At 41.8% G+C, this 12,396-nt stretch overlaps 1 protein-coding gene across 1 annotated transcript in view; it reads left to right on the top strand.

Annotated features, from left to right (window-relative positions):
• CTR9 (CTR9 homolog, Paf1/RNA polymerase II complex component) overlaps nucleotides 1–7,593 on the top strand; it is a 28,817-nt gene extending 21,224 nt beyond the window's left edge. Inside the window, exons 20-25 of the mRNA XM_023189969.3 lie at nucleotides 392–527; nucleotides 994–1,140; nucleotides 1,890–2,047; nucleotides 3,087–3,183; nucleotides 3,396–3,508; nucleotides 6,529–7,593. Coding sequence (XP_023045737.1) covers nucleotides 392–527; nucleotides 994–1,140; nucleotides 1,890–2,047; nucleotides 3,087–3,183; nucleotides 3,396–3,508; nucleotides 6,529–6,955 — 1,078 coding nt within the window. The 3' untranslated portion in view covers nucleotides 6,956–7,593. The remainder of the gene's footprint in view (nucleotides 1–391; nucleotides 528–993; nucleotides 1,141–1,889; nucleotides 2,048–3,086; nucleotides 3,184–3,395; nucleotides 3,509–6,528) is intronic.
• The last annotated feature ends 4,803 nt before the right edge of the window (nucleotides 7,594–12,396 follow it).

Here is a 12,396-nt window from a genome sequence, read left to right as displayed (position 1 = left end):
GGGCAAATCACCTGAGGTCAGGAGTTCGAGGGCAGCGTGACCAACATGGAGAAACCCCATCTCTACTAAAAATACAAAATTAGCCAGGCGTGGTGGTGTACACCTGTATTCCCAGCTACTCAGGAGGCTGAGGTAGGAGAATCGCTTGAACCCGGGAGGCAGAGGTTGCGGTGAGCCAAGATAGCACCATTGCACTCTAGCCTGGGCAACAAGAGCAAAACTCCGTCTCAAGAAAAAAAAAAGAAAAAAACATTTTTTTAAAAAAAAGACTTCACATAGATCAGCTAATGGTCCTGCTTCAGATTTTTTAATTTGTGTAAGGAAAATAGATGTGCTGAGTTTTTCAATATAGTAGTTGCATTCATGTTTCTCTAAACCTGGAATGTTCTAGGCAGTGTTCTGACTTACTGAGCCAGGCCCAGTACCATGTGGCCCGGGCACGCAAACAAGATGAAGAAGAGCGGGAGTTGCGGGCCAAGCAAGAGCAAGAAAAGGAACTGTTAAGGCAGAAACTTCTTAAAGAACAGGTATCTTGTATTTTCCAGTTATACTGGAATTAATTGTGTGCATGCATACACTTTGTATGTTTAAAAAAAAAGTCCTCTGCCAGGTGTGGTGGCTGACGCCTCTAATCACAACACTTTGGGAGGCTGAGGTGGGTGGAGGGCAGCTCACTTGAGGTCAGGAGTTCAACACTAGCCTGGCCAACATAGTGAAACCCTATCTCTACTAAAAATACAAAAATTAGCCAGGAGTGGTGGCACACACCTGTAATCCCAGCTACTTGGGAAACTGAGGCAGAAGAATCACTTGAACCTAGGAGGCCAAGGTTGCTGTGAGCCAAGATTGCACCACTGTACTCCAGTCCAGGCAACAGAGTGAGACTCCGTCTCAAAACAAAAAAAGAGAAGTCCTCTACTTAGGATGGTAGCCTAATTTTTCATCATAAGAAAATTTTCAGTGGTGTTTCTTTTCTACCATTTTTCCTCATAGGAAGAGAAACGTCTCAGAGAAAAGGAAGAGCAAAAGAAACTTTTGGAACAGCGGGCCCAGTATGTGGAGAAGACCAAAAATATTCTTATGTTTACTGGTGAGACTGAAGCAACAAAAGAGAAGAAAAGAGGTGGTGGTGGAGGACGGGTAAGATATAATTCCTGCTAGCACGAGTGACCTCAGTCTCTGTCTTTTGACTTTGAGAAATGAGGATAATTGGTTAAATTCCTTCTGTACTTACTAGTTTTGACTTCCTCTTTTGTTAAGAGACAGTCTTCCAACACAGAGAATGATTTCAATGGTATCCAGTATTTAGCAATGCATTCCAAGGTTAGCTAAGTATATTTTACCTTGTAGTTGTCTTTTAAATAGTTGATTTTTGCAAAGTTTTAACTGGTTGAGACTTTCATCTCAATTAGAAGTCTTTAAAATATGGGCCTAGCCAAGAACCTTTTCCACGTGACTTAGTAAAAGATCCTTCATTTGGGCCAGACACAGTGACTCATGCCTGTAATCCTAGCACTTTGGGAGGCCAAGGTGGGCAGATCACTTGAGGTTAGGAGTTTGAGACCAGCTTAACCAACACGGTCCATATCTCTACTAAAAAGTACAGAAATTAGCCAGGTATAGTGATGCATGCCTGTAGTCCCAGCTACTTGGGAGGCTGAGGCACAAGAATCACTTGAACCCAAGAGGCAGAGGTTGCAGTGAGCCGAGATTGCCCCACTGCACTCCTACCTGGGCAAAAGAGTGAGACTTCATCTCAAAAAAAAAAAAAAAAAAAAATCCTTCATTGTCAAATGACTGATAGGATATGACCCCTTTCTGTACCTTAGCATTCTAACCACATTCCACCAACCAGGAAATAACTGACTGTAGGCTTGTTTGGATTTTAGCGTTCTAAGAAGGGAGGAGAGTTTGATGAATTTGTCAATGATGACACTGATGATGACCTACCTATATCCAAAAAGAAGAAGAGAAGAAAGGGTAGTGGCAGTGAACAAGAAGGTGAAGATGAGGAGGGTGGTGAGAGAAAGAAGAAAAAGAGGAGAAGGTAATGTCATCATTAATGTGTTTTAAGTAACCTCGTAAAAGTGGTGAAAGACCTTTTACCTTCTGAATCTTTTGATGTTTAGAATTTATGAACACTTGATCCAAACAGTGAAGCTTTTTGTGCCCCCACTTCCTACTTTAATTCTAAGATAGACCCCAGTACAAAATCCACTGAGTACCTGGGATTTCCATACATCTCCACAGCTTTCCTTCTAAGAGCTACAAGTTAGTCATAATTGCCTTTCTTGTGTCTCTAAATATTTATTGGAAAACATGTGATTTAGAATAAGACCTGGATTGTGTCCACACTAACTGTGCATGTGCAATCTTGGAAAAATCACTAAGCTTCAGTTTCCTCTCTGTTGTTGGTAACAGCAATGCCTACCTCATGGTTTTTGCTCAATGCATAAGATGTGAATGTGTGTGAAAGCACCTGTAAAACCACTCAGTGTTCTCTGCTGTTAAGATCAAGGATGCCCTACCCATTTCTTATGTGGAGGTGCCTCCTAAGCTACTTTGCCCCTCTCTTACTGTGCTATCCTGTCCAGGAACCTCCATTCAGCTATCTTATCTAGACTGCCCTTCCCAACCTTTGGCCGACTGTATTTGGGAAAGAACCTGATAATTCATTAAGACACAGACTTGTGAAATTGAAGCTGTGGTGAGGATATGAGTAGCAGGCCTGGAATCAGTAGTTGGGAAAGAAGGAAGAGGAGGGGAAAGATGTTGAAGTCAGGAGCCTGTGTCTTTTCTCATGTTCTCTATCACTCCACCAAGTGCAAGATTCAAATGCAAATTAATGAGACCTCAGCAGTGACTAAATTAATCAGCAGACATTGCATAAATACATCGTTTTACAGATTTCTGAGCCATGTGCAGCAAGAGTAAGTTATATCTTTTGCCCTTGAGGAGTGTACAGTATAATTGAGGACAGCACCCATATATAAGAGGATTCAGAATGAATAATAATGTAATGGCAAAGTAGTCTGCAACTTTATAGGTAGGCTCTTGACAAACTCTCTTGGTGTTCACTATTTAAGACTTCCGAAGGGAGAAGAAGGATCTGATGATGATGAAACAGAAAATGGCCCCAAACAGAAAAAACGACGTCCACCAAGAGCAGAGAAGAAAAAGGCTGTAAGTTTATAGTAGTGTGTTTTTCTGTCTCCTGGTAGACATGAAAGATTGCACTAGAATACATTCTTTCCTTGCAGCTTTCTCAAGCACGAATGCTCGTTTTCAAAGTTCATCAGTGGCTGTTTGATTGTATCATTGTAATGCAAACCCAATTTAACAAGATGGCCTAATGTAAGCGTCTTGACAAATCTATTATGTTTGACATTCTTTAGCCCAAGCCGGAACGTCTGCCTCCATCAATGAAGGGAAAAATAAAATCCAAAGCCATAATTTCATCAAGTGATGACTCTTCGGATGAGGATAAACTTAAAATTGCTGATGAAGGGTAGGATATTTTCTCTTTGTAAATTCTTCTCATGATGTAGATAAATCAAAAGTGATGACTAATCTACCTGTCTATACTAGAAAAATATACTTTTCTTTCTTTTTATTTACAAATAATAAGAGGGGTAGGGACAGACTTGAAAATTGGAGGAAATAGATAACTGGGAGTGTTGCTGTGCCGAAATGTCTTCTCCCCAGCTTCTTAGAATCTGAGAGCTGGAAGAAAGTTTAACTTGTCATTTTGTCCTACTACATCTTTTCTGTCAAAGAAGAAAACCTTTTTTGAAATCTCATTTCTTCATGGATGTTAGCTGAAATTTCCTAGATGACATCCTTCTAAATAAAATGTATCATTTTGCTGCCCTACTGTTGACACACTAAAAGTGTTACAGGTAGCCAAGTCCTGGTCATATGGAGATAGGCTATTTCTTTTTATTTATTTGTTTATTTATTTATTTATTTTTGAGATGGAATTTTGCTCTCATTGCCCAGGCTGGAGTGCAATGGCACGATCTTGGCTCACCACAACTTCCACCTCCTGGGTCCAAGTGATTCTTCTGCCTCAGCCTCCTGAGTAGCTGGGTTTACAGGCATGCGCCACCACACCCGGCTAATTTTGTATTTTTAGTAGAGACAGGGTTTCTCCGTGTTGAGAGATAGCCTGTTTCTTGACTGTTTCCTCCCCTGTTGTGCAGTGGTAAGTCAACAGTACCTGCTCCATGGAGGACTTATCCTAGACTCCTTCCGCAAGACTCTTCTTTAGTTCATGGCCCACCCAGTGAAGCATAAAATCATTTGTCCTAAGCTTGCCCTTCAAGCTCAAGTTGTCCCCCATTTGGATTTCTCAACCAGGTCTCTTAATACTGTACTACAGTGTGTTCTTCTGTAGCCATCGTTTTCATTTATTCATTCAACAGACATTTGAACATCCAGTGTGGGATAGTATAAGTGCTGGTAAGACAGAGAGAAAAGATAGGCCCATAAATTCTCCAAGGAATTTCTGCTTCAGGCAGTGGTGAAGAACAGATAAACCAAAACCATGTTGTAGACTGGGTGCAGTGGCTCACACCTGTAATCCCAGCACTTTGAGAGGCCAAGGTGGGTGTATCACCTGAGGCCAGGAGTTTGAGACCAGCCTGGCTAACATGGCGAAACCCCATCCCTACTAAAAGTACAAAAGTTAACCAGGCATGGTGGTGTGTGCCTGTAATCCCAGCTACTAGGGAGGTTGAGGGACAAGAATCGCTTGAAACCAGGAGGCAGAGGTTGAAGTAAGCCATGATGGCACCACTGCACTCCAGTCTGGGCAACAGAGTGAGACTCTTGTCAAAAACAACAACAACAACAAAAAACCCACATTATAGTTGGATTAACATTATCATGTGAATTTGCATTATTGCTCTCCAGGAACCATACCTAGTCTTGAGTTTGGGTGGCGGTAGGAGTTGTAAGAGATGTTTTTTTCCAAAAGAAAGGGTGTTTGAGTTGAGTCTTAGAAGAATTGGGATTCCTGAGGCAGAGGTTAGCATGTTGAGGAGGCTAAGGCTTCTAGTGGGGATTGGACTCATAGGGTGGTAATTTATAAAGAACCAGATTTGCAGTTCTGGCTAGGTGAGGTGGCTCACGCCTATAATCCCAGCACTTTGGGAGACTGAGGCAGGAGGATCACTTGAGGCCAGAAGTTTGAGACTAGCCTGGGCAACACAGTGAGACTCCATCACTACAGAAATTTTATAAAAACAAAATAAACAAAAACAAAAAAGATTTGCAGTTCCCTTTTTCTCTGAAGGCACCGGCTGACACATCTGGATTGTTTTTCTGTAAAGCACTGTTTAGCCCTTGTCCCATGGTGTTATCCAGGTCTGTTTAGAGATGTGCATGATCAGTGTAATGAAATACATGGTTTTCAAAGACTGAGCACTGTTAAATGTGTTGGCAGAAAGGTCCATTGTGAGATGCTGAGCTGCTTCCAAATCTGTACCTGAAGTCAAGGCCAAGTTTGTTTGAGCCACTTGCATCAATTAAGCTTTGTCCTGACCATCATAAAGTGTGTTTGCTTATTTGGCGAGATGGAATGGAGTGAATTGGATCCCAGGGAAGACCCACAGGTCTTTAATATTTATACAGAAAGAGAGTAATATATTTCACCTCCCTCACCGTTCCTAGACCGAACTCTGGGATTCAGTATTCCTTTACTGGAACATCTGTCATGAAAACCAGAACTAAGGAAGGTGCCAGAGAAGTGTGTCTGCTCCAAAGGAGCGGTCACAGTGGTTAAGGGAATGTTCTTTCCTCAGAGCCTCCAGGAGACCAAGACTCTGAGGGTGCTGCCACCATTCTAAGCATAAGCGTGACTTCCCCTTTCCTTTCACATATCAACTGAGAAGTAGAGGGGAGAGCTTGGGAGCAAAGGCAAATAAACCAAAGGGCCCCTTTAGCCCCAGTTCCCTATCTTGAGCAAGTCTGGTCATGGTGGAGGAGACCTAGTGCGGTAGCAAATCTTAGGACAGGAATAATGACCTCACTCTTCAGGTACCTATTAGCACCGATGGCAATAGGACAGGGAAATATCCTTTGAAACCCTTTTCTGCCTTTGGAAAAGGGTTAATTCTTCAAAGTCTTCAATCCAGTTGAGATCCTGGATTTCACCTTTGTTGCTGTTAATTTGCTTACAAAGATAAACAAATGTATCCCTTCCTTTTCATAATTTTATATATGAAATTGGGAAATGCTTCATTCTGATTAAAAGTGCCCAGTGAATCACCATCCCAGTTTATATTTTGACTTGTAGCTAAAGTGCCTTATCTTTTTTTCCTTTTTAAACCTTTTTGAATTGTGAAATATATCACATTTACAGAATAGTACACAAAACAAGTATCACAAAATGATACCTGTGTAACCACTACTTGGGTCAAGAAATAGAATATTAAATGCCCTTATGTTTTAAAAGTACATTCTCTGCTCATCAAGGCCCCAGTTAGCCAGAATCCTCAGCTTCTAACCAATGATCATCTTTGCCAGACATCCCAGGAACAGCAACAGCAACAGTGACTCAGACGAGGACGAACAGCGAAAGAAACATGCCTCATCAGAGAGTGATTCTGATGAGAACCAGAACAAGTCTGGCAGCGAGGCCGGCAGTCCCCGGAGGCCACGAAGACAGCGGTCAGATCAGGACTCAGACAGTGACCAGCCATCCAGAAAGAGAAGGCCCTCCGGTTCTGAGCAGTCTGACAATGAATCTGTGCAGTCAGGGAGAAGCCGCTCAGGAGTTTCTGAGAACGACTCTCGCCCAGCTTCTCCAAGTGCCGAATCAGACCACGAATCAGAGAGAGGATCTGATAATGAGGGTTCTGGCCAAGGCTCTGGAAATGAATCGGAACCAGAGGGATCCAACAATGAGGCCTCAGATAGAGGCTCAGAACATGGGTCAGATGATAGTGACTAGGTTTCATTTCATCAATACGCTTCATCTCTGGAGGAAACTTTTTTAATATATGAAAGCTGTGATAAAAATGTTTCAGATGTTTAGTCAATTGTGAAATTTTTCTTAAGGCAATTTTCTTTTCTATCAGTTTGTATATTACTAAACCCCAAGAGATATTTCCTGTGCTAGAGTCCAATATTTGAGTCTCTTGTACAAATGAGACTATTCTTTGTGGTACAATTCCACCTATCATATGTGAAAACTGCAGTAAAAATAAACCCAGATGCTAAATCATTCCTACAAAGGTTTGACTGAAACTGTGGCAGATGGCTCATCTTCTTTATATGTTAAGCAGCATACTCTTTTGATTTTTATTGCAATCTTTTACCAAGTGGTGCACAAACTTGGTATTGATGTCTTTATTCCGTTTTGAGTTTAGACTGAGAATGTTTTATTTTCTGAAGGCAGAGATATCTACTGTATAATTGCACCAAAGTACATTTGAAAGGAAGGTTTTCAATAGTGTAATACTGCAGCGATGTAGATAAAATCACAAATATATAATTTGTTAGGTTGAATAAGGTGTGGAAAATGCTTTTCTGTTAGTAGAATGCAAAAACCTACCTAAGCCACGTAATAAATTCTTTTACCAACTTTTATGGGTAATTTTGTGTCTTTTTTGTTTTGATATATTTGTGCATGGCAGTTTAGCAGAAATTATGCAAATATTTGAAAAATCCTACATTAAGCCTCAAGACTTCTATAATTCTTACAGATTTGTGGAGTGTTTATTTTAAAGGTGCAAGAAAACAAAGGTACCAGCATGTATTTTTATTTTCAGTAATTCAGTAATTAACAAGAGTAACATTTTTATGTAGCAGTTTGTAAGAGCTTTAATTATTGTAGTCAACAAGTATTATTAAATGTGCTATATTAGCCATTGAGGTGAGAATGCAGAGATAAAGTTCCCTTCTTGTCTTCAGAAATTGAATAAAGATAAATTTATTGCCCGTGTGACGTGAGAAATAGGGTAATGATGTTTGCACAGGTTGTGGGAGCAAAAAGGAGGTTGGAGGAAGCAGTGAAGACAAGGTTTCTTGAAGGACAGGAGTCCTGAGATGACTCAGCCTGAGCCAGGGCTCCTGCTTGTACCTCAGGATCAGTCTCCCATTTCTTAGTGGCGTTGGTGTCAGCAGGAGCAGGCAGCATAGATAATGGGCCTAGTGCAGTGGCTCATGCCTGTAATCCCACCATTTTGGGAGGCTGAGGCAGGAAGATTGCTTGAGGCCAGGAGTTTGAGACCCTCCCTGAGCAACCTAGCAAGGCCCAATCTCTACAGAAAAATTTAAAAATTAGCCAGGTGCTGTGGTATGCACCTATAGTCCCAGCTACTTGGGAGGCTGAGGCAAGAGGACTGCTTGAGCCCAGGAGTTCTAGGTTACAGTGAACCGTGATTGTACCATTGCACTCAGCCTGGGTAACAGAGCTGAGAGCAGAGATACTGGAACCCAGGAGTCCAGGACTGGAATCTCACTTCATGACACTAACCAGCCATGTGACTTTGGGCAAGTTACTTCCCCTAGATAGGCCACGTGCCTCATCTAAATCAAACCATTTCTCCACCGTTAATCTTGAAAGCCTCAGTTCAGTGTCACAATTAGAGAATAAGACTTGTATGGTCTTTGATGTTCATTTGGAACTAGACCAAGCACCACAATTAGAGCTATTTAATTAAAAAATAAATTTTGTTGAAATTTACACAAGAAAAAACATTATTCTGAATCCGAAGCTTTAAACTCCTTCCCCACTGAAATTACTTAACAGTCTTTTTAAACAGACTATCCCATTATAGCAAAAGACTATATACCCAACTCAGGAATGTTGTGAGGATGATGAGTTAAGGTAGGTTAAATGATGAATGCACTATAAATTCCCAATAAAATTATGCATGTGATTGAATTGGCTCTGAATATTTGGCACTGTTCATCAAGCTTGGCTCGTTTAGCCTAAGTGGGGACTAGGTCAGTTACTCTTTCACAGGTCATCCTTTAAAAAATTCTTCCTAGTTCCCTTTGAGAAAAATATTTTGAATCTCCAGGAAATGTGATTTTCCTGGAGCTTTTAAAGTATCCCTTGTTTTGGTTCCACTAATGAACAATTTCTATCCCTGGGAGTGTAATTAGCCAAAACAGGCAAGAAAGACCTTTTAAAGGATAATAATATCATCTCCTCAAACTGGAATTTGGAGCCTATGATCAGTGTAGCTTTTGTCACAGGGGTAGTTTCTGATGCTCTGGTCTTTTGGGTGTGTTAGGAAGTATGGGTTGGTGGCAGCGCTTCCTGTAATGGCATTATGGGCCCAGGAAAGGGTATGTGCTACAGGCAAATCAAATACGTCTAGACTGCAGTGCATCCTCCGATTTGGGCCCGAGCAAATCAGACTGCAGCTAGAGGCAGAGATTCTCACTTTGGATCAGCCCCTAATGATAGGAAGGCTGACCTGGCTCCTAGTTTGACTTTGACACTCACTTGATGTGACAAAATGCTTCACTTTTCAGCCTCAGTATCCCTATCTATAAAATAGGTTGTTTATGATCCTTTTAACATTCTGGAGGCTTTCTCAATTATTTTATTCATTTATTTATTTATTTATTTTTGAGACGGAGTCTTGCTCTGATGCCAGGCTGGAGTGCAGCGGTATGAGCTTGGCTCCCTGCAACCTCCACCTAACTGGGTTCAAGCGATTCTCCTGCCTCAGCCTCCCAAGTAGCTGGGATTACAGGCGCTGGTCACCACGCCTAGCTAATTTCTGTATTTTTAATAGAGACAGGGTTTCGCCATGCAGGCCAGGCTGGTTTTGAACTCCTGACCTCAGGCGATCCGCCCAGCTCAGCCTCCCAAAGTATCGGGGTTACAGATGTGAGCCACCGCACCCAGCCCAAATAATTTTAAATACAGTGTCTCTACCTCAACTGCATTATTCACTTGAGGTATTTCTAGTAATTGAAAATCTTTTCTGCTATTTTAAGCCTAATTTCTTACAGACACAGATATATTTTTGCTTTTGAAATACATTTATTTGGGCCAGGTGTGGTGGCTCGTGCCGGTGATCCTAGCACTTTGGGAGGCCGAGGTGGAGGATTACTTGAGGCCAGGAGTTCAAGACCAGCCTGGGCAACAGAATGACACCCTGTCTCATTTTTTAAAAAGTACATATATATATATATATATATTTTTTTTTTTTTTTTTTTTGAGATGGAGTTTTACTCTTGTTGCCCAGGCTGGAGCGCAATGGCTCTATCTCGGCTCACCGCAACCTCTGCCTCCTGGGTTCAAGCAATTCTCCTGCCTCAGCTTCCCGAGTAGCTGGGATTACAGGCATGTGCCACCATGCCTGGCTAATTTTGTATTTTTAGTAGAGACAGGGTTTCTCCATGTTGGTCAGGCTGGTCTCAAACTCCCAACCCCAAGTGATCCGCCCACCTTGGCCTCCCAAAGTGCTGAGATTATAGGCATGAGCCACCACACCCAGCAAAAACAATTTAAAAAAAATTTATAAAGTAGTATATTTATTTGGCTCTTGTCTTTTGCTGTTTTTTTGTTTTGTCTTTGTTTTTGTTTTTGTTTTTTTGAGACAGAGTCTCACTCTGTCGCCCAGGCTGGAGTGCAGTGGCACAATCTTGGCTCATCAACCTCCACCTCCCAGGTTAAAGCGATTCTCCTGCCTCAGCCTTCTGAGTAGCTGGGACTACAGGCATATGCCACCATGCCCAGCTAATTTTTGTATTTTTAGTAGAGACGGGGTTTCACCATGTTGGCCAGGCTGGCCTTGAACTCCTGACCTCATATGATCCACCTGCCTCGGCTTCCCAAAGTACTGGGATTACAGGCGTGAGCCACTGTGACTGTCCCCTTTTGCTGTTCTTTATTCTGCTTTACAGTAGAAGTATTTTGATAACATTTTTTTTTTATTTTAAAAATAGTGAGTTCTGGAAAATATCTCAATTTTTGTGCATATGCCTTGATATAGCTGATCAATTCGGGGTTGCCACTACTCTAATACTCTGGAGGGCAAGTATATTTATTTGTTCATGAAGTCCACAGCTAAATAGTGAAGAGAACACTTATTAGCAAGACATGTGGGGCTGGCTTTTCAGGTGTCTTCTGCAGAAGTCACTCAAGTTGTGAGTTTACCTTCTTTTTAATTCTGTCTCCTAAACAGACTTCAATCCCGTGGGTTCGTTCCCCAGAGTGTTTTCCAGGACATGCTAGTTCCAAAAGATACTCCTTAAAAAAGAGTTCTATAGTCAAGTTAATTATGAAAATGCTATAACAATTAGGAAGTTTTGGTGACAATTCACAGAAAACGCTGTTTCAAACTGATTTAGCAAGAAGGAAAGGCCATCCACGGTGGTTCACGCCTGTAATCCCAGCACTTTGAGAGGCTGAGATGGGTGGATCACCTGAGCTCAGGAGTTCGAGACCAGCCTGGCCAAGATAGTGAAACCCCGCCTCTACTAAAAATATAAAAATTAGCCTGGCGTGATGGTGCACACCTGTAATCCCAGCTACTCAGGAGGCTGAGACATGAGAATCACTTGAACCCAGGAGACAGAGGTTGCAATGAGCTGAGATCTTGCCACTGCTGTCTACCCTAGGCAGCAGAGTGAGATTCTGTCTCCAAAAAAAAAAAAAAAAAAAAAGGAAAGATAATTGTATCCTATAACTGGACATCTGGGGGGATTGCTGAAAGGAAGCTACAGTTCAACCAGAAGGTTCAGTATTATGAAAGACTCAGTTTTATTCATGCTTTTTATCATGCGTATAGAAGAGTATATGATGTAATAAATATAAATTAATACCTCTATGTCCCTACCAGAGGCTTCCTGGGTGCCCTTTCCCAGTTGTACCCCTCTCCTTTCCCATATATGCTATGTTTGAGCAAAGTGTTTAAACCTGTCTGGGGGTTTAGCCCTCTTCTGATGATGTAGGTCATAATTTGAACACCGGTATCATTGTGTGTTACCGTAGAAAGTGAGGTGTCAGGCTCCTTGCCTCTGCCCTGCGTGACCCCTTAGTGTTGGTTGAAATGATCTATTTATTCCCACCAGACCATGAGCTTGAGGACAGAGCTTATAGTGTTTCCATCTATTTTCCAGGGGCCAATCATAAAGTTTGGCAAGAAGTGGATGCTAATTTATATTTTGAATATAAATTTAAAACTGAATTAACTAAACATAGAGGCTGTGGAAAGGCTTGGACTGTCTGCTCTGAGGCCTCTGGCAGCTCCATCCTGCTCTTCTAGCATGTGTTTTAACAAATTCATTTTGTGGAACTCAGGTTTCCACTTGCACTCAGTGGTAGCATGTGGCATGAGTCCAGGTCCCCTTCACAGACGCGGCCACAGCAGATGCACTGCCAGACTCTCCACGTGGCTGGAAATGGTCAGGCTGCTGTTTCTT

This window comes from Piliocolobus tephrosceles, chromosome 13 (genome assembly GCF_002776525.5).
Source record: "Piliocolobus tephrosceles isolate RC106 chromosome 13, ASM277652v3, whole genome shotgun sequence".
In the NCBI taxonomy this organism is placed as follows: domain Eukaryota; kingdom Metazoa; phylum Chordata; class Mammalia; order Primates; family Cercopithecidae; genus Piliocolobus; species Piliocolobus tephrosceles.
Note: the sequence above shows the minus strand (reverse complement) of the source record. Positions and strands in the feature narration are given on the sequence as shown.